This window comes from Osmia lignaria, chromosome 10, assembly GCF_051020975.1.
Source record: "Osmia lignaria lignaria isolate PbOS001 chromosome 10, iyOsmLign1, whole genome shotgun sequence".
NCBI classification, from domain to species: domain Eukaryota; kingdom Metazoa; phylum Arthropoda; class Insecta; order Hymenoptera; family Megachilidae; genus Osmia; species Osmia lignaria.
Genome location: NC_135041.1, coordinates 8,739,864 through 8,761,371, shown reverse-complemented (window position 1 = coordinate 8,761,371; position 21,508 = coordinate 8,739,864). Strand labels below are relative to the sequence as shown.

At 36.5% G+C, this 21,508-nt stretch overlaps 3 protein-coding genes across 8 annotated transcripts; 1 reads left to right on the top strand and 2 right to left on the bottom strand.

Annotated features, from left to right (window-relative positions):
* Nucleotides 1-683: 683 nt before the first annotated feature.
* Nucleotides 684-8,296, bottom strand: LOC117611523 (uncharacterized). 3 transcript variants are annotated; one of them, XM_034339475.2, is made up of 8 exons: nucleotides 8,155-8,296; nucleotides 7,859-8,095; nucleotides 7,483-7,646; nucleotides 7,102-7,321; nucleotides 5,771-6,168; nucleotides 3,308-3,397; nucleotides 1,110-1,175; nucleotides 684-1,048 (listed from the first exon to the last, which is right to left on the bottom strand). In XM_034339475.2, exons 2-8 carry the CDS (start codon nucleotides 8,037-8,039, stop codon nucleotides 755-757), a joined length of 1,413 nt encoding a protein of 470 aa, XP_034195366.2. In that variant the 5' UTR covers nucleotides 8,040-8,095; nucleotides 8,155-8,296; the 3' UTR covers nucleotides 684-754. The 3 variants fall into 3 exon arrangements, with proteins under 3 accessions (XP_034195366.2, XP_034195361.2, XP_034195354.2); XM_034339470.2 differs by having other exon boundaries at nucleotides 7,859-8,092; XM_034339463.2 differs by lacking the exon at nucleotides 8,155-8,296 and having other exon boundaries at nucleotides 7,859-8,142.
* A 780-nt stretch (nucleotides 8,297-9,076) lies between these two features.
* On the bottom strand, nucleotides 9,077-10,359 carry Prx5 (Peroxiredoxin 5). Its single transcript, XM_034339631.2, has 4 exons — nucleotides 9,988-10,359; nucleotides 9,702-9,836; nucleotides 9,466-9,597; nucleotides 9,077-9,381 (listed from the first exon to the last, which is right to left on the bottom strand). The coding sequence occupies exons 1-4, from the start codon at nucleotides 10,102-10,104 to the stop codon at nucleotides 9,190-9,192; spliced, it is 576 nt and encodes a 191-aa protein (XP_034195522.1). The 5' UTR covers nucleotides 10,105-10,359; the 3' UTR covers nucleotides 9,077-9,189.
* A 7,148-nt stretch (nucleotides 10,360-17,507) lies between these two features.
* Nucleotides 17,508-21,267, top strand: LOC117611459 (uncharacterized). Of its 4 annotated transcripts, none has more exons than XM_034339423.2 (5): nucleotides 17,508-17,691; nucleotides 18,532-18,559; nucleotides 18,637-19,150; nucleotides 19,222-19,527; nucleotides 20,614-21,267. In XM_034339423.2, exons 3-5 carry the CDS (start codon nucleotides 18,638-18,640, stop codon nucleotides 21,013-21,015), a joined length of 1,221 nt encoding a protein of 406 aa, XP_034195314.1. In that variant the 5' UTR covers nucleotides 17,508-17,691; nucleotides 18,532-18,559; nucleotide 18,637; the 3' UTR covers nucleotides 21,016-21,267. The 4 variants fall into 4 exon arrangements, with proteins under 4 accessions (XP_034195314.1, XP_034195309.1, XP_034195317.1 ...); XM_034339418.2 differs by having other exon boundaries at nucleotides 17,509-17,691; nucleotides 18,630-19,150; XM_034339426.2 differs by lacking the exon at nucleotides 18,532-18,559 and having other exon boundaries at nucleotides 17,509-17,691.
* The last annotated feature ends 241 nt before the right edge of the window (nucleotides 21,268-21,508 follow it).

Here is a 21,508-nt window from a genome sequence, read left to right as displayed (position 1 = left end):
CCACCACAAAAATGTGACTCGCATATTATGAAAGAACCTGTACAAGAAAGCAAGAATAAGAAAAAGAGGTCCTTTAAATTCTTTTTCGATGGTTAATCGTGGATAAATATAGTCTCCGTGGATTATGTCCGTGTCGTGGATCCTTGATACGACTTAAGGGGTCCACGTAAGCGACATCCGGATCGTCGTACGATACTCGAAACGTCAAAAAGCGTTGAATAATTTCTGAATTCACGGGGACAAGGTACGGGTGTACAGGTTCCCCGGTGTATCATACGGTCTTGTTGCTGTATGAATAGAAAAGTGTACGTAGTTACGCGTGGCCAGCCGTATAACCGCCCCTATGGCGACTGGTATATCGACACGGACCAAGCCAGCCCAACCGCCCAAGATAACATCCAATGAATAACTTACCTCGATGGAATTAAGTTTAAATATTTCATTCGCTGACTAATCCCCAAAGATCCGCCCTGTAGTTTATTCGCGAGAACCTTTTGTTGCGCTAGCAAGAAACAGAGTGAAAAACACAATGACTTTGCTGATAGAAGGATCGATGAAGGAAGCCGATTTATGCAAACGATTTAGTCATCCATATGCGCTGAACGTTCAATTAGTTCTGGCAAGAATACGATGCTGAAAATAATTAACGATACCTTGTAGGAGTAAAAAATAAAATAGCTTGCTTGACTGGTTCATATTTAAAAATCAACAGCAAACAGATGTTGTATTCACAGTTTCTTGGACGAGATTTAAATTATGCAGCAAGTTGTTTGCTGTGTTCTCGGGAGCATAGTGCTCGGTTTATTATACGATCCACCATCTCCTTCTCGTAAAGATGGCGTTGCCTTAGGGACTCCAAATATGAATCTTCAATGAAGTCGCGCGAGTTTAAGGACGAACAGAAGCTAGACGTTCGTTCGAATTTCTTCGACCTCCTCGGTAAAGTTACCTTGCTGATCTTATAAGTCTTCCTACTATGTTCGCTTTTGGTTTTCGAAGTGCTTCCTTGATCCTCGAATATCATCGAAGACATCGAATTATCTGATGTCTGAAAAAGATCATTGAACAATCCCAGAAAGAGGTGCCGAAATAAAGAGCCCTTCAGTTACCTTTGCATCCATCTCCTGATCCTTCAAAGGAGGCAGGAAACATTTCTCAGCGATGTCGTCCTTCAACTATGAACATATAAGTAAGATATCTGTAAGTGAATGCAAATACAACAAAAGAAATTAATTTTACAATATCTAAATGGTAAAATTAAGCAACAATTTTAAAATATTTCACTATTCTGACATATTCGTCAGAAGACGTTTTCTCCGTAGTAAACCGATGGTATTTGCGATGCAGTTCCACGGAAACTATCCGAAAGTCAACTAACACGATTGTCAGCTGAAAAATTCCACGTCACGCGACGGAGTCGAGCGGCAAAATTATTTAGAAATAGTTTCGCCGGCAGGTTAGCCGTCAGCATGGCTGACTCGTAGCGAAACGTTGCCAGCCGTTTCCGAATTCCTTTGCAAATTGTTTTGCGGTGACCAGCTGTATCGACGGTACGCAAACCTCGGGACAAAGAAAGTTTCAAAGGGTTGCGGCGGGAGGGAGAAATATATGCATAAAGGGCGTAACTCGTTGAAATTCAGGCCGCGATTATCGATACCGAGGGACCCCGGCGGACAGATGAGGAGGATACAAGCGGAGGCCACTCTAGCAAGGACGAAAGTAAGCAAAATCTAATTCCGGTAGCGGTAAGCGAGTCACGGGGACCCGGTTCCCCTTTCCACAAATGTAACGTAGGTTTATCCACGTGTAGAGAATTTCTGTACGTTCTCTCACCCCGGTATACCCAATTCCTATCCCTGTGCCTGTGGTAGATGCGGCCTGCACTCCTCGCTTTGTGCATATAATTGGATTTCCGTTCGGATACCGGTCTATACTTCGGCCAACGGCATCCATGCTAGCCGTTGTCCTTTTCCTACCTTCCACGCCGTCCGTCTTATGATTAGATTTAATCCAACCTAACGAGCAACAACTAATTTTCCATAGATTATCCCTAAAAACAATGAACTGTGAAAGATGAGCACAACTGAAGACATCGATCACTCGATATTTTAAACATACCGTGGTTATTATTAAACAAATTTCATCTTTAAATGTTGGAAGAGGTAGTAATAATGTATAGGTGTCTTCGATGTACATTTTATTTGATGCGATATTATACCTCTTTAATAAAAAAATTAATAGGTGGATTTTAGAAGATGAGAATTCTGTCGTGATATCGGTTAATGAACGGAGGATAAAAATGCGTAACCAAAGAAGAATGAAACGAGTGACAAATTGGTAGAGAGAAAAAAAAGGAGGGACCATTATTAACGCGAAAGTGATACGTAGGTAATTAATTTCGTTTATAAATCTTCCGGTGGACCATTACGAGGCTTGACTTTCGCGCCGAACGAGCGAAACGAATCAGTTTTCGTCGGGACACCTCTTCGCATCCCCTAATTGGCAATTAAATATTGAATGTATCAAATGGTGGACGATGTCAATTAGTCATCCTGCCACGCCTCGAGTATCCTTTTTTCCAGTATATTATTAATTCCGAGGACCAATAACGCAAACCTGATTCACGACAATATAAATTCCGCGTTAACGCTTTTCCGCTATTGAAAAAAAAAAAATTATTCAGCGCCACGAGTTAAAAGAAATTCATTTCGCATTTGACAAATTAAAACTTTCCATTCGCGTGCATTAAAATTTTCAAATTATCGATGAAAGCACTGGCATTTTAATAACTATTTTCATGAGTGCTTTAAATCATTTGGAAATCTTCTCAAATATGTAACATTGGATTTTTTTTTTAATTGACCTGATATAATTTAGCTTAAAATTCTTATCTTTTTCATTTCTTTTTTCTTTTTTCATTTTTCTGTAGAACTTTGCTTTTGTAAAAGCAAAGCACTGTTATCTTCTCAACTTTTTACTTCAGACAATGGTACACGGAGAAGATTAAAAGAACGAAGAAGATTACAAAGACGTTACGTTTCTTGTAAATGAGGAAGCTCAGTAGCTTCGAGTAAGATTATCGCAGCTAATGCGACTCACCTTAGTACAGGTAACATCGAACAAATATAAACTAGTGAAAATGATTATTTTAAAAGCACCTATGTGGTATTCGTTGCAATATTACAACAGTATTAATATTAATATTACAAATATTTTTATTTATTATTTTTGAAACTGTAACTAAGCATAGTCTCCAAAGCTTCGCCTTCAATATTGGTAAACAATGAAAATATTGGTAGACACTTACCTTGATTTTCTGTGCTTGCATCAACATGCGTTGACAATTACGAGCGCTGACTGAATTCCCGTATGATCTTCGCCGCATCAGCCACTCTCTCTGCAACAACAAACAATCCCTGAAGCAGGTACCGCTTCGATGAAACTTTCAAGCTAAACAGACCTGAGGCGACATCCCGACGCTTTTATTTACTTTTTACGAAAGCCCCGTGACGCGACGCAACACCCTCTGCCTGCCCATGGTGGATCTGACAATTCTACCTTCCATCAGTACCCTTCATTTCTCTGCGAACGAGCATCCGGCAGCAGTTTGCCCGTTAAAAGTTGTAGTAAGATCGATCGATCGAGCTAACAGCGAAAATCGTCGAGGTGCCGACTGGCCCGGCCGAATGCAACGTAAAGTAGATTATGCAAATGCTCGTCGAAAGAGGATGGTGCAAAAGGGAACTAGGTAGAAAAGTGTGGGGCAAGTGGTAACCGACGGATAGAGAAGACGAACAAAAGTATCAGAGGAGGAAAGAGAAAATTCTATCGGACGGAAGGGGATAATTCGGTGCGTCGTATTGTTATGTTTGTTGCCTTTTAATTAACCCTTTCGTTCTGTTATCGAAACGAAAGCGTCCAGAATATACACTCCATATAGGATAACGCCAGCGTTGAGTTTGTCGGAGTCGAATTGTCAGCGTCGAATCGTCAGCGTCAAATAGTCAACGTCGAGTCACATCAGCTTCATCTAACTTACACTTTTCCCATTTTTATTCACTTTCCGTGTACATACCCCTGTTTTTACGTTTCTCTGTTTACCCGTCTCATCATTCTGTCGCGAAACCGCACCAGTTAATGCACGTCGTTGCATGGTTAATATCATGGCAAGTTAAACCGTGGGCAATATTAATACAACCTCTGGAGAGTCAGTGTAATTATGGGCATTATGGCGTACCTCTCTTGTCCCCTTGTTCCAGCTCGTTGACCTCGGTCGGCATTTCATTTAAATTGTTCCCGACGACGCGTCCGCCAGGAACAAATTTATTCACCGTGTATCGGTGCATTTATCTCCCTCCTACCAACTTAATGCAATTCTAGATAATGGCGGAAGAATGAACGACAAATACATGTACCTACAGATAAATGCTGTACTTTCCTCTAAGAACTCATGGCTTGTACATTTCCTTTTGTGTACAACTTCCGTCGAGCCGACGATAAAAGGGACTATTCATGAGCGTACATTTCAACTATGACGGTCAGTGTGCAGAAGATCCATTGAAATTTTAATTTCCAATCCGGTAAAATCGTTTTCCTGATAACGGCACGCGATCAGATCAATGGAATTCCGGTTCCTTGGAAACGAGCAGGAATGCGGATACGTGTCTATAGGAAAATATGCGCGAGTCCATGAGCAGCTGATCTCCGTCTTACTCTCTCCCCCTTGAATTTCAGTTCGCGGTACTATGGAGTCTGAAAAATTTACGGAACACCCTGCCGACTCTCGAGTATTTAGCTCAAAGGCTCCTGGAATCTACTGTGTCTCTGAGTACGACGACGACAACTATTTCCCCGGCGTACGCTCGGCGTCGCGCGGCTACCGGAGCCACGTCGGCACGCCGCTCAGAATGCCGTCTCGAAAGAACAGCATCGCGACCGACTTTTCGAAAATCTTTCTCATCGTGAAACGATATCTTTCAGTGGCTCGTTAAGGAAACGTATGCAATTATCAAATGTACTAATTAATTCGAGTGTCTTTGATATTACCATCCCTTTTATGGATTTGAAATAACAAAGAATTTAATAAAATGAAGAATTATTGTATTGTAGATAGTTTTAAGAAATTCTCTATTCGATAGTTTTCCACGTATGTATTTTTCGATTCACAAGTTCGACAGAATTCATGCGAAGAAACCGGAAGTAAGTAAATGACAAGGTAGCTGCGAGGAAACGGCCGCATGTTTATTAGATTGAAGTTACGAAGACGGGCGACAAGCTAACTCGCTTTAGGTCTTCCGTGAAATTGTAAACTGTGATGGGTCGACGGAAGCGAAGTTTCTTCTACTCCGCTTTCCCGTCGCCGCCAGGTTAACTTCCGGTGGGACAAGGAAACAAGATTGCGAGATGTCTCTGTTCGAACTTTTGGTAACTCAACTTTCAACCGACCAGCCGACGCTTATCCGCGAATCATCAAAAATGAAATTCCTGTCTTATGAATATAAAAATGCCCCACAAATATATTTCTGTATATATCACGTATCGAAATAATGTCACTTTGAACCTTTGACAAATTACCCAATTTACTTATCAAAAACAAAATACTCATCTTTGATCACAGCTAAGTAAACTCTAGCTTTACACAGCCAACATCATTCCCCATCCTCTGTCCTCCAATCATGATCGCGTGACGAATAAATCCCAACGCAATTAAGCGTGGTCAAAGGATGTACAAGAAGATAGTCAAGGTAGTCAAGAAAGGAAACGAACCTACCTTCGCTTGCATCTCGACTTTATCGGGCCCAAGAGATCGATCGAGCTTCGGAATCGACAAGGTCTTGTACTCCTCGATGGTGTACGGCCGATATCCCACGCTCTTCTTCGATTTATCGTCGGACGGTTGCTTAACTCTCTCGTCGAAGGAGAAGGAGGAGGAGAGGAGGTCCGTGTCCTGTAGGTCTGGTTGATGCACAGTTTCGGAGGATCGGATGGCCGAGGCCAAAGGATCGTTGGATGCCTCGATTAGACGCCGATAAAAGCTCAGCTCGCTTTGATCGTCCCTCGGGCTAGCCAACGAACGTGTCTCGTCGTCTGTGATCTCCTCTTGGTGGCTGTCCCCCCAAACCGACAAGGTAGAACCCTTGGGGGATCGAACGGTGTACCATGGTCCACCTGCGAGCAACGCGATACGAAAATGCATCTTTCTTGCCGATCTTCTACATCGCGAATCGCTTTAAATTAGATTGCTCGTGCGCTAGACCCCCAGGACGATACCGCACCCGAAGGGATGACTGCTGCAAACTGCGGGCAACACGTGCGACGCGACGGATCGAATTAATGTTTGAAGAGCGTGGATTACGTTAAACGGACTCGTGACTGATCGATAGACACGGAAGGAAAAGCTTAACCGAATATGTGTAATATTTTATGACACACGTTTGGAACGAAGTTTATCCCAATGTCATCAGGATGAGAGTGATAGAGTTAAGGGGTGAACGAAGAAGGGGCTGTTCGTGATTGGCTTAGTGCCATACAGTGGACACTAATTCCTGTAACTACTATTTCTTGGCTAAAAAAGAAGTGGGGTGAAATTACTGGAGGATTGAAAAAGGAATTCGTGTGTACTTTGATTGCTTTTGGGAAAAATTAAATCACTTCGAGTTGATTGTTTGGAAATTTCCAAAACTGGTATAAACTCCAAGATCCCTTTAAACTCCTTTGTGTAATTTTCAAATACTTTGCAGCCTGCCGCGTCTAACATTTTAAAAATGTCCTTCCGTCCGAAAACAATCCTCTCACGAACCGAGTCGAGGCTGTGGACACGTTTGAAATTGCAGAAAGACTCGATGCGTCCAAACAACAAGAAAGCAGTACGGCAGAGGGACTGCAAATAAATGAGAAGGGAAGAAACAAACAAGGAAGGGTCAACGTGTGTTCTAATCCTCCGCCTTGGATATATATATATATATCACCGACGCGGAAGGGACATCTAATCACGGCCAAAGTAAACGTTCCCAAAGAAAATTGCGCTGTTCCGGTATCGTCCCGGCGCAACCTTATGTCGATCACAGAAGAAGGCAGAACGTTATCTCATTTTAGACTAACTGAATCTGCGACAATGAAGCTCCAGATAGGAACACTCCATCGTCTGTCGAGTATTCGATGTGGATACATTGCCAAATTTTTTCTCTCGTTTCACAGGCATCGAACTTTCCTTGGAGCAACAATTTTGTTTCAACGTGAACGCCTTTGCGGAACCTTTGGTACACCGAGGTGCAACCACCCTCTTGGCAACCTCCTTCTTTTGCTTCGAATTGTCTATATTCTGAGGAGTTGAAATAAATATAACATTAATTTTGTATAAATGAAGCGATTACGGATCATTTAGTTATTATGAAAAGACTTTGACCCTCGTTGAACTTGAATTATAGTTGCGCTACTTGATGGTATGGTTAAAATGAATACCCAGCAGGCTTGTGATCTTACGTTTCTTTTAAGGCTATCCGTGACGTCTACTTTTCTGTTCTTTGAGGACGCCGGGCGTCGTCGTTTGTACGTGTCTCCGCTCGCAATTATCGCATTCCTGCTGCCGACTGTCCCCTTGTCTTTACTGGCACCAATGCCCGGCGTGGTTTCATTACATCCGGTATCTGAAACATTTCCAGAAGAGCTAAAAAAGAGAAATTTAAGGAGGGACAGATTCTTCGGTTGGATCGATACTCTCCTCGAGACCATTCATTTTTCAAGAAAAGATCAAATTTTCAGCATGTATATACTTTTTGCAGGGTGTCCTAAGCGATTTTGCGTCGATTTTATGTTAAAATATAAAATGAACAGGAAGCATTGATAATTTTATTCTTGCCTTGTTTACGTGGTAAAAGGGAATTGGTAGGTTTCAAGCGACAGGCAACATCGTGTGATAAATCATTCGTAGCTTTAATTGGCTGTAGGTTGGGACTGACATTGTTCTTCAGCAAAGAATCTGGACTCCTCGGAGACACCTCGTTCGTGTCCTCCAACGAATCCGTCGAGTAATCCGACATCCTGGCAGTAATTTCAATTCATCTCGAAGGAACGCGGAACACAATGTTGAAAGCTGCTACAATTAACTATATTATGTGACGGTACTTCCAAACAGTGATATGAATATTGTCATACCGAGCGTTGCAAGCCTTGGAGGCAACTTCAAATTGCGCTATAATTCTAACGAGCGATTCGTTAGCACTAAAAGTAACTAAAAAAATTGTGAGAATTTTCAAATTTAGTAAAATGAAATTAATATACAATGAAGTCAAGTATAGTTCCCACGTATGTAGGTGATTTTATAAATTAGCCGCCTCGCGCTGGAGCCGTCTGTCTTCGGACGTCAAAAGAGTAGGAGGGTGTATGTATATACTTCTACTTTTCGATTGTAGCACCATCTATACAAAAATGGCTCAAACTACTCGACGACATACCGATCAAGTTTTCGAAACGATATGGCGGATTTACATTTCACTTTGTTAAGTTAGATTTCTGTTTTACCGATTAAATTCAAATTGTATTTATATTTTCTATATATAAAACAACTGTTTGATCTTTAACAAATTACAAACAGAATACGATTCATCACTTCATTCATCATTTTGGTGGTGAAACCGTCATATCTAGTGTTGAGAGAAGGACTGTATCAACCTCTCCTTGCTGCTCCTCTTGTTACTGTAATATGGCAAGGCTGAAATCCTGACACTGACTGAGAATGAGTAATGGGGTATAGTTTTTGATATCGAATCAATCTGTTATTACCATCCAAGTGCGTTAGACTGTTGCAGTACGAAGTATTTCTGATTTTCATACTAGGATAAAGCAGATGGCGTTCGTTCTCAAGGCACAAATTCAGGACCCTTTGAGAACAAAGGCATGTCCCCTATGTCATGAGTCCACAAAAACAAAGGCAGATACCGTTTTAGTCGGGTAAGGAAGATTTTAGATGACCAGTTTTGATGATTAAAAAACAACAATTGTTTGTAGAAACTGTTTTATCAGGAAAATGTCGCGAAAACACATTGGCACAATAAAAAAGCTGAGTTCAACATAGTAATCCATATAAACGACTCGTTTAATAATATTTTATTACAACAGCTTGTAATAGAATCAAGAATTTATACTCTTATAAATAGTAATATGACTACATAACTTTTAGAAATGCACATTTTACATTTTAAGATTTTCTGCTAAGGAACAAGAAAGACCTGTATTATCTGGTTCTATATTTAATTCTTGAACTACTCCTTTATTAAGTAGCATTGAGAAACGCTTACTTCTTTTTCCACCAAGTACAGGCAAATCTGTAGACAATCCTAATGCATCTGTAAATTGAGCTGCAGGATCTGCTAACATGCGTACCTATATAAAAACAATGATTAAAAGAATGTGTCCAGCTTTTCATATACAAATTAATTATCAAACTACTTATATAAAATATATTACCTTCCCTTGTGCTCCGTGTTCTTTACCCCATGCTGCCATTACAAATGGATCATTTACAGATATGCAAACAATTTCTGCAATTCCTTTAGATTTCAATTCCTGAGCTTTTTGAATATAACCAGGAAGATGTGTCTAAAATGTTATTGTACTTATACAAAATTTAAACAGTATTAAAGTACATAATATATTTTTTATTTAAATTAAATCCAACAAGAAATGCTTTCAAAAATATATACTTTTGAACATCCTGGTGTAAATGCTCCTGGTACTCCGAAGACTACAATTTTTTTATCAGCTGCAAGTTTTGCAAGATTCACCTTGTTTGTGGGTGTATCTTCAAAAAGATCAATTGCCGGTAGTTTATCACCAACCTACGCAGAGAAATCAATAACTTGTATATAAATTAAATGATGAACCATAAAAATATATGGTTAAAAATATAGTCTGTAAATATCATAAAAGTTGTGATAAATAAATTCTCTGTTTTGCTATTTATTAAATCTCAAACAAAGCCCAACTTACAGCGATAACCATATTTTGAGCCGATACACGAAATCCTCTTACAGTAACAGTGCACAACTTCTTACTAAGCAACGCTTGTTGACTGGCACAAACTATGCGATTTATTAATTGGTTCATTGATAAAAATGACTGTCGACAGTGTGAACCACGAAATGAACCGTTTTTACGAGTAAACGTGTTCGATTATCGGACCGATAGAAATTAATTTTACGAAGGTTCAATACTGTTGCGCAATCTTCGCGGCTTATTACATAAATATAATCGCACTTTTTCTGCGTATTTTTATTCTCTAAGCAAAGTTCATTTGCGCAGTGGGCATTGTTTAATATCATTACTTTCAATTTTTTAATTTTTTGCATTGTCGTAAAAAGTGACAGACGCATTAGAATTTTTGCATATTAAAAAAACCGCGATTATTAGGGAAACATGCGACGCCATGATGAAAAAAGACGCCGTCTGATGATAACGACGAGAACTAAAATTCGATGTAATTTTTGCGCTCTCTCTATCGGTGAACTCAAAAAGCTCATTTTGAGCACCAACCACTAGTCGGCGCCACATGGTTTTTAAATTATGGCGATCTTTTTAAAATATAAAAATTTCAATGAACTTTCAAGATTAATTTATTCAGAAATGAAGCCTTGTACAGAAAAATATCACTGAACATTTCTAATCCATTTTTCTTTCTATGTAGATTCACCCTTTCAAAGCTGTTTATGTAAAACGTTCCGGAGAATCAATTCACGTAAATAAGTACGCAACTACGTGTATATAAATTATGAAAAATAATAAACGCTAATTGACAGAACTTATTGCAAAACATTACAAAGGTATTCCTTGAACAATTTGAAAAAGGAGCAAGAAAATGAACGCAAACTCTAAAGCGAACAGCACACGTAAGAGGTAACAAAGTGAGTAACATGAGCCGAATTTCAGGGGCGAAAGGGGTTGAAGAATCAGGAGAAGATTTACCTTGAGATTGTGCGGAGGTTGGAATTGAATACGACATTACTAGGTGGAGCTATCCACGTCCGGGTCATTAAAAGCGGTTCTTCTGAACTCTATGAACACTAAAGTAAAATATCCGATTTCAAAATATTCCACGCGCTATTTGATCAATATTGGCCCCATCTGCGTTTTATTCGAGACGCGTGCTTTGTTCTTTTACACAAATAAATTCTTCAACTTCCCGCTAGTTAGTTATTAACACTCTGAAATATTGTAGAATCTATGAATCTTAAGCAAAAAGATTTGTCTGCAACTGATTTTAAGAACTGTTTGAAATGCTGCATCCTTGGAGGCAAAAAAGCGGTACTTCTGACAAAAAAGGACGGAGTCAAAAAGTCATCTCTTAAAGTAACGGATTTTTATCGGTTTATAGGGAGGTTGTCTGTTTTCGAGCAAACATTCAACCCTTAAAAATTTACGCGCTTCATTTTTTGTATGCCAGTCGAAGAAATTTACCTAGCAGAAATGTTTCTATTTTACCTTCTTTGACTGACCGATTAAAAAAACGTTAGGGTTGTAAATTATTCTTTTACGCCTTTTTTAACGGGACTTATCTAACGGCAAAAAATAAGTGCCATTGCTGTTGTCACAGTAACGGAAAAAACTGGACCTTTTTCGGCTTATGACAATTTTATTGCGGATTTCCCGTAGAACCGGTAAAAAAACACCGAAACGTTCTTTACGTTATTTCTTTTTATTAAAATAACGTTGAATTGTTTCATTTTTTATGATATTAAAATTCGAAACAGAAGAAAGTAACAAGTACGGAATAAATTTTTCTTCGATATTATTTATAAGTAAATGCAAAAAGTAATAAATTGGAACGTACTGTTACACGAGTGGATTACACTCACAGAAACGATAATATTATCATGGTTCCATGGTCCTTTCAGCGAGGTACACAATATGAATGCAGACACTCGTTAAATATGGCCTGAAGGCTCTAATTAAAATAATAAACCGAAAATCTCTGAGTTTCAGTAATTTATGGAAAATTCTGTTCCCAGAACATTCCCAACCGAGATGTACAATGAAAATGTCAATAATGTTTCAATTCATATATCTTCATAAATGTTTTCATACGACGTCTCTAGAAGTGTTTCAATACAAGAAGAACAGATTCTTTACATATTCCTGAGTATAATAATAATTAGAGGAAGCAAAAAAACATAGGGAGTACCAGTTAAATGGAGAAAAGTACAGTGTCGAGAAAGGAGGCCCCGCCAGTTATACATAAAAATATTAAAATCTTAAGCAATATGTAGATATTAATTATAATCATAATTATAATCATAGATATTAATTTTTAATTATTGAATATTAGAGAATGATGAGGTCTTTTCCTTTACAACGTCATTTTCCTTAGAGAAACCTAAATTCTTTTTCTTTTCTTTAGGAAAAGGAACTTAAACTAGTTTCGAAACGAAACTATACAGGTGATGATTGATAAATTACAAAGAATGAAGGGAGTTTAGACGCGGAAGGGAAAAAGCGGCGAGCAGGTGGAAATAATAATAATAAAAAAAAAGGTAAAATAAAGTTGGAGAAGAGAGACAAAGAGAAAGAGAGGGAACGGGGAGTAAACCGCGAAGAGGGGTTGGCGTTTTCATCGAAAAGGGAGGTTAGTTCTAGCGTCTCGTTACAGTGGTTGGTTGCTGAAAGCGTGGATGACGTGGAGGTGGGTGAACATTCCCGGAGGGTGAAGCGGTCCTGCCGTGTTTTTCGCCGATTGAATCAATTAAAGAGGAAAAACTCCCGGGGTAAAATATTCGAGACGTGTCCTTTCAGTCTTGTACCGCGAATACGTGCGTGGTTGTACGTCCGTACCAATCGAGACGTCCCGTTGCATTCGCGTAATAGTCCGCCTTCGAAAATGCTGGACCTTATGGACTTTGAACAATTGCTTCTCTCTCTTTACATTTACAAGAGAATAAAAATAATATTGCTTCGAAATACTCCAGTGTATAAGAATTTTTCTTTGATCCATCCAGACTTATTAACGATCGACACTCCATATTAAAAAAAAAATTATTTTCGACAGCATTACTTATTATTATACTAATAAGGAAAGAAGTGTTTACAAAGCTTGTAATTAAAAATTTGAAAATTATATTAGTGTACTGTAATATGTTATTTCCGTGCAAATTATTTATCCAGGGAAATAGTGTATTTCGTTACGTAAAGTGTACACCTAGCAAGGTGATCGAGATAACAGATATGTAATTTAGTAAACGTATAGTCTAATGAGAAAAAGAAGAAAAGAAGAGAGGCTGTAAGACGGTGTCATGCAACACGGTTTAATCTCTTAATTACCGATGAATAAGTTCACATGTAGGCGTGCTAAAGTCGTTGCAAAGATTAGTGGTAACAGTACCCTGGTAAGCCCTCCATCCGGCTTGTTTGTTAAATAATATCATCGCTACTCAGATACAGAATTGTGAAAGTCTCTCCTGTTTCATCTGTATATACGCATATACACCTGGTACAACTTTAAACAAAATTTTGTTATCGTTTCTCTTTTTATCAGCAACATTGTTATTTTTCAGAGCAAAAATAGGTACTTCCTATCAGTCACACATTAAATTAACAGATTCAATTAATAAATTATTAACGGTTCAATGTCCATAAACCGTGACAAGTCTTCTTTAATATATCAAATTATTTTAAGACGAGTGATAGTACATTACACGTTCGATTATTAATATTAATTATTTGATATATCTCATTGTTTTCTGATTTATTAGCTTCATAAATTGGTAGTAGGCACAAAGAGATGTCGCATCAGAATGGAAATGTTCGTAACTTATTATCTCATACGTAGTTGAGATTATTGTATTAAATTAATATTATATTAACAATTCTAATATGGCATAGGAAATGTTTTGCTTCAAATTTTAATATTAATTAATTTTGAAATTTCGAAGAACGTCATATAATATTAAAACTAAGTTTGCTGAATTTTCTTCGGTTGTTTTTCACCCTCTGTATTTGTTTCTCCTTTTTAATGATAAATTCCTGATTTGCACATTTCGGATAACACGTGTGTATTTTTAATTATCGTCAATTATAGAACATATTTGTGTAGCCGAAGGACACCTCATTAATTCAATTGTAATATTACTTCTTTGTTTCATCCTCAGTTATCAGAAAGTAATTAATTACAAGATGTGATATGTTTGACAGAAAGTTTCAATTGTGTGAAACACTAATTTCATTCGACGGCGGTATCATTCAACATTGTTTCGATACTTAAAACGTATAATTTAGTTCAAACAATAATTTACATTTAAAACAAAATATTTCCAACATTGATAAATAAATTTAATGAAAGTAACATTTATCTTCCATGTATATATTTATGTTCTTTCGAGAAATAATTCGTCGTAAGTACAAAGCAAAGCAAATTGGAAAACAATTACCTCTGACATACTGTGAACGGTTCGAAAAGGATCGATTCAGCAGATATTGAAATCACCGACAGATTCCTAATTGACAGTTTCGTATGATGCTGCAGTATGCCGACCGACACGTAGTTACTGTTCTTGTAAGTATTGTAAAATATAAGCTTAACAAATTTTACCCTCAGTCGCCACAAATAGCAACAATTTAAGTATAATTTAATATTATTCATTTTTTAGTTTTAAATTAAAAATAAGATTGTAAAATCCATGAAGATAACACGAATTTAACTTTTTTATCAGATAATGGCTTACGATCATCATATTATTATTATCCTCTCTATATGCACAAGTATTATGACTGGTTTATGATTAGCACCAAGGTTAAATTAGATCCGTGCAATATAAGAGATTTAGGTTTATAGTATTTCTTCACGAATATTTCCACCTTTTATACGAGCCAATGATAGTTTGCAAACGAAATTAATGGAACAATGGTAGTCCACAAACAAGAGACTCCCCAATTTTATTTTACGATCATAGAAACTTCGAAGATGACCACCATTACCTAGAAGAAATCCACGTTCAATAAATCTTGCATAGATCTTGTTTCTTCTGAGGTCAGGTTTTCCGGAAGATTGTAGGGTGAAAGTTCTCCGCTTTCCTATTTATTGTCGTGGTTCATCTCTCCCTTCCTCGAAGCACAGTTATTCACTTTAACAACTTTGAATGCGCTAGGGGTTACTGGTGGCTCCTATCACTGGTAAAAAATTATTGTCTTGAAATAATAACCAGCAAATTTTAAATTTGTACTTTTAATATGTCCTATTATTAAATCTAAAAAATTGGAAGAGCTTGAAATTAAAAATTTACTAATTAATTATTATTTATTCTCAACAATTAGAATTTCTGTAATTTCTGTAAGCAGGATGTACCCTAATTTGTACCCTAATAGTAAAATGAAGAAATCAATGATTAATTTGTTATCAAACAATTCATTAATGTTACTTCATTATCAACGAAGTGTATTTATAAACTTTACTATGTTATGACGTAGAGAAAACAAAAGGGGGTTGCTCGTGTGTGCTGTGGAAGGGGTGATGATTTTCTATGGTATCACTGGTGGTCCATGCATATGTAAAGATTCTTCGAAAGGGTTTCTTCTGCTACAGAGATACACTGGGGCTTCCCATTCGCGTGTTCCTGCATTTGTTTTATATAACCGAGTTTATGTCATTCTGCCCTAACATCGTTCGCGATCATCTGGCAGTGTTTTATATAAATTTTTAACTTGATTACACACAAGGAGCTTGCACATGAGGGGTCTCTTATTGCGGTACCCGATTCAATAATACGTGGATATTTTTCAAACTTCCAGATCAAAACTATGCTCCATATAAATTTTACAATTTTGCAATTATTTAAACTTTTACATTACTGATCGTGCGATCAATTATATGACACATTCTATGATGGAAGGGTTAAAAAATGTTGAGATTTAAGGAGAGGAAAAGGAAGGAAGTAACAAAAAAGTAACTAAAGTAGGAAAACTAAGGGGAGAGGAGCAGTGCAATAAAGGGCAGCAGCATGAATCCGAGTTTTGGAGGCAAAACGCGTGGCAAGGTATACGCCATACTCCTAAACGATGCCCTGGAATGGACCGGTACGTGTTTGGATCGCTTTTAAGAGGGTACCGTAAATTTTGTGGCTCAGCAGGCTCGTAAACTCGGACCAAACTGAACAAACGGTCGTCGCGAGGTAGGGGTGCCCCTAACCCATAGGGGGTACCTTCAACTCGCGCGCACGGCACGCTACGCCACGCCATATCGCACCATGGCACATCACGCCAAGGGACACTGTACTTGTACCACCTCTTGGGCTACCTCCCATCACCTAGTACACTTGTCTGCAATGTAGGCTCCTGGATTTTTGAGGAACCATGGAAGAACATAATCTAACCTAACATGGAACCTCCCATTCTATGTAAGGCCACCATGCTCGGTACTGTACATTTATTCTAATCTAACGAAGACGTTTGTAGGTAAAGAGGAAGGGCTCTAAGTATTGCAACACAAATTATAATTAATTATAATTATAATAAATACGCATAGGCACGTATTAAAAATATTTCACAAGCATTTTGAGCATGTTTTGCACTAACTTAACATTTTGCACTTTCTGATATGTTATAATTGCATAAATTCTGCAATAAATTTCGAAGTCTATTGATAACATATCGAGCAATTACGATAACATTCGCGTATCTCTTCCTAATGTATATCTGCAATATAGACACTTAAGTGTTGTGCATATAATTGCGAAATATTAGAAGGTATAAAAAAGTGAAAAGTAACTTTTAAGTCGTTAACTCTTTTTTCATTTAATGAAGATAGAAATGAGTTCAATGTTGGAAAGTATTAACCGTAAAAAAAAACTGACCAGAATAAAGGGGAAACCACGGTCCAGGTCGAATCACGGAAAGCTCACAAATCATTCGGGGATGGCAAATTTTTCGAGTACCACGCCGATCTCGGACCCATCGTATAACTTTTATAGGGGGCCACAAAACGGCTACCGTACCTCTCGTTTTCCCATCGCTTTTTCTCTCTTCACCTTCGTCTCCGACATTTCCAACAAATTTTTCCCGGGGTAAAAACTTTTATGAGACATGCGGTAAGCCAACAGTCGTTTCCTCGGTTACCGCAGTTCACCGGGCAAGAAGCTTTTCGAAATATCGTTGAAATGTTCCAAGATGTCCACAAGTATAATAAATCATCCCTCTTCTTTTTCTTCTATTTTGTTTTTACCTTTATAGTCGGCCGGGCTTTGTTTAAGCGACCGCCACGGTTATAATTTTAAACTGGATCCCAAATTCTGGTTTCACTTTTTTCTTTTTTTAAAATCAGCAAAAGAAAAAAAAGAAGAGATAATTATATGAAAAGTTTTTGCGTTTAAGAGGACATTTATGAATTAAAAACGTTTCTATTTCTCATAAGTTTTGTCTACTTAAAGGGGTAAATTAATTTATATTTGTGCGGCTCGGTTAATGAATATCCAATTATAAATAACGGGTTATTGAGTAATGTGATACAGCCCTGAGAAATGACTTCCTTGTTATCAAGAGTGAAGTGCAGTCGGAACGAATAACAACCCAATGACACAGTTGTGGTGTATAATGAGTAGGCAGCAGTCAATCGAGTCTATACGCGTGACGAGAAAGGAGCATTCCTCCGTGGGGCAAAAGTATCTGCACACCTAGAAAATCTTCTGTAATTCGAACGTGTTTTGTGAAATCTAGGTATGTTCAAAATTGTTTTAGCTGCGTGTACAGTAGATATTGTGAGTAAAAGTTAGTAATTTACGTTGCGGTTTCGTTGTTTTACATTTTACATTATTTTCTAGTTTCACCTCTATGTGAATAAAATAGTAAAAATAATATGTAACATTGTGTAACTGTCGAAAGTTGTATTTGCAATAATTGTACCGATAAAAGAACAGTTTCCACAGGAAAAATTGAATATTAAGTAGGAGTAACTGTGGGTGTATGTAGAAAGCGTGTGATATTAAATAAAAATAAATAATTTATAATAGAATGTATATGTGATAAGGAGAGAGTATCAATAAAAGTGTACACAGGCGAAGAGGTATCGTTTTTTATGAGAATTATATTATTCATATAATTTATGTAATTTATATTTGAATATGAAGATTCTATATATTCATGGAACAGTATTTTATTTTTTGTAAAAATAACAATCTTCTGTATATTATGACAGAAGACCAAGCTCATTACTCACATGACATTGAACTTTATTTAATTAATTCACTTTCAGTAATTAAATTTTAACTGATAAGTAAAAAAAAAAAAAAAAAATGATGAAATAGAGTTAACCTAAATTATATCAAATCTAACCTAAAATAATAAGCTTTATATGAAACAAAACACGTAAGTACTATTTTAAGAAAAATCTCTCAAGAGATAAACATTATATTTGTTATCTTATAAATTTAAAAAATGATTGTATGAGTTTATCATCAATAATGATTAGTACGAGGAGGTGAAAATTAATACCTGAACATTGTTAACTATGACAAAGATTATCTTGTAAAAAATTATTTCTTTTTAAATGGTATCCAGGAGGGAAGGTGAACTGGAAAAACAGCCGGTATTTTTCTCAGATAAACTCTTACAACTAAATATAAACAATTGTTAATTAGCTGATAATTGGCCGGCAGTTTACAGAATGGAAGTGAAGCATTTGAAAATCGACAAACACTTGTTCGAAAAAGCGCTTCGGAGGAAATCAGACGAAACGGTACAGGTACTGGAAATTAAGAACAATCCTATCTCGGATATAGGGTTGAATTTTCTAAGTGATCTGTTTGAAGTTTCTGTACGATACACCGTGACATCGAAGAAGGAGAAAACGAAATCTGAACGTTCGACCGATGTTTTTATTAAAATTGAACCCTTAAACGACGTACCGAGAGACCTTGTTCGTCAGCAGGATCTGTTTTTGATCGAATTAAAAGTCTTACGTGATGTTCTGCCAAAAATCAAACAATTGATGAGTTGCCAATTGGGACCACATTTGTGGTACGGCAGCGATAATCCTCCGGTTCTTATGATGGAAGATTTAAAAAACAGAGGATTCATTATGAAAAATCGACAGAAAGGGTTGTCCTTTGAACATTGTAATTTAGCTATTCAACAAATTGCGAAATTACATGCTGGGTCTGTTGCAGTTTTCGAAAAGGTAAATACAATACTCTCTAATTTTTTTTTAATTCAATTGGTTTTTAATATTATTTCGAATAAATTTTACAGGATCCAGAAACGATTGAATTTTTCAGAAACGGTGGCATAGTGTCACCTAAATGCCCGACAAGCTACTTACGACTGATGGAAGTAAGTCTTATACGAATAAGCAATGAGATACGAAATTGGGAAGACAAAAAATGTGCGAACGCAGCGGATAAATTAATTAAAGTGGCGGAAACTATTGGTACCCGTTGTATTGACGCGTATAAATACGATCCCGATGAATTTTGTGTATTAAATCATGGAGATTGTTGGATCAACAATATGATGTTTAAGGAAAACGAAAAAGGCGAACCGACTGATCTTCTTTTGGTAATGAATATTTTCTAAAATTGCAAGTGAGGTGTTGCATTAATGCAGTGTTCATTTTCATGGGGTTAAGGATTAAGTGAATCATTATCACTCATGATTCATTGGAGTTTTGCATATGATTAATAGAATACAGCTTCATAAATCTCAAGGCCAAATGTATTATCATATTGGTAGCGCTTCCGATAACAGTTAAGTGAAACTAGTTTTACAAATATTTTACTCGATACGATAAGTCTTTTGACGTTTATTTGCTTTTATTTTTCCAGTCACTTAATACTTGCTAATGCATAGAAAATTAGGTAAATTTCTAATGTAAAATATTTCAAATTTCCAATGGAAAAATAGGAAAATATCAAATGGAAAAATATTCCCAGTAGCTTTATTTAACGTAAGATGTTAAATTATTCCTTTTTTAAATCGCATTAAATATAGATAAAAATAAGCAGAGGAATAAAGGCATGAAAAATGAAATCACTAATACGCGACAGCTACCGTCAAAATGTTAAATGCATTTCTGATATTACGTCTTGTAAATAAGTAACTCAAATGTAAACTATCACAGAACCATATTAATCACGTTCTTACTGTTTTATCAAACAAACATATTAAACTGATTGAATGTCTTTACAAGACGTTATTTACATAATAGTCAGTAAGGTCGTGCACGAGATAACAAAAATTGTTTATTAATACTCGAATAAAGAGCTCATTATCGGGATAATTAGTGGAAGAGAGAAATGGATGTCACCCGGAAACAAGGTTAGATAGAACATTTGCAGAGACGTAGGATGGTATATAAGCCTCCATTGTATAGACTTAAAAAACCACGCCTTCAAAGGTCAAAAGTCAAAAATTTTTAAAATCGTAATATACTAACATTGTTTTGAATGAATACATTGTATGGACATTGTACAATTACAGATAAAATAACAATGGATGCTATCTTCAATTTGTTGGTAATAATTTAAAATATAATCTGAAAACATTACAACCTCAAAACTTGAAGTGGGCACTATAGTATGTTACAGGAATAAAATAATTGGAAAAATAAATGAAAAATTAATTTTTTTTAAATTTTACTTTCAGGTCGACTATCAAATGGCTGTTTACACTTCTCCAGTCATCGATTTAATATATTTCCTGAACATTTGTCCCGAGTTCAGTGTTAAATACGATAACGACGACTACTTTTTGAAAATTTATTTAAATACTTTGAAAGAAACTATGAGAAGCATAGGTTGCAAAACAAAACCACCAACGATGCAACAATTAAAAGACGCATTACACAAACGAAGAATATACGCAGTTTTCTCTGGAATCGTACTTTATTTACGAATGATGGCGAATAAGGAGGATACTGAAGACTTCACTGTGGTTCTTAAAAAGCTCTCAGGTGAAACTAAAATGGATGTTTTTAGAAACCCTGATGCGGTGAAACTGGCTCATAAAATGATCCCAGTTATGAACGAAAGAGGATATTTTGATTGAAATAATCAGTTAATTATTGAAGTAGAAATGATCCTGTTATTCAGCATAAAGTTGAGTTCGAGTGAAATAAAATATTTGAAATATATTTAATTATTTGTTATCGCGATACTACACTTATAATTTCTTTTTAATTCCTTATAGTATTATATTATGTAATTTCTTTCTTGCATTATACCAGGACTTTCTCTTTATAATATTGAAACATTTGAAATGTACAAATAATTATAAATAAAATATGTTTTGGTATAGTCACATTATGGTAACTTACGAAAGTCTAAATATTCAAACATTTTGCAAAATGAAAAATGGTAAATAGGAGAATAAATCTCTAAGGATAATGTACTTACTTTTAGTAGCGAGGTAATCATAAACCTTGGTCTATCATCAATAACCTGAAATATAAAAATAAATATTTTTTAAATATTTAGAAATATTTAAAAAAAAAAAAAGAAAAATGGTAGGTAGAAAATTTCTAAAAATTATGGCAGTGAGG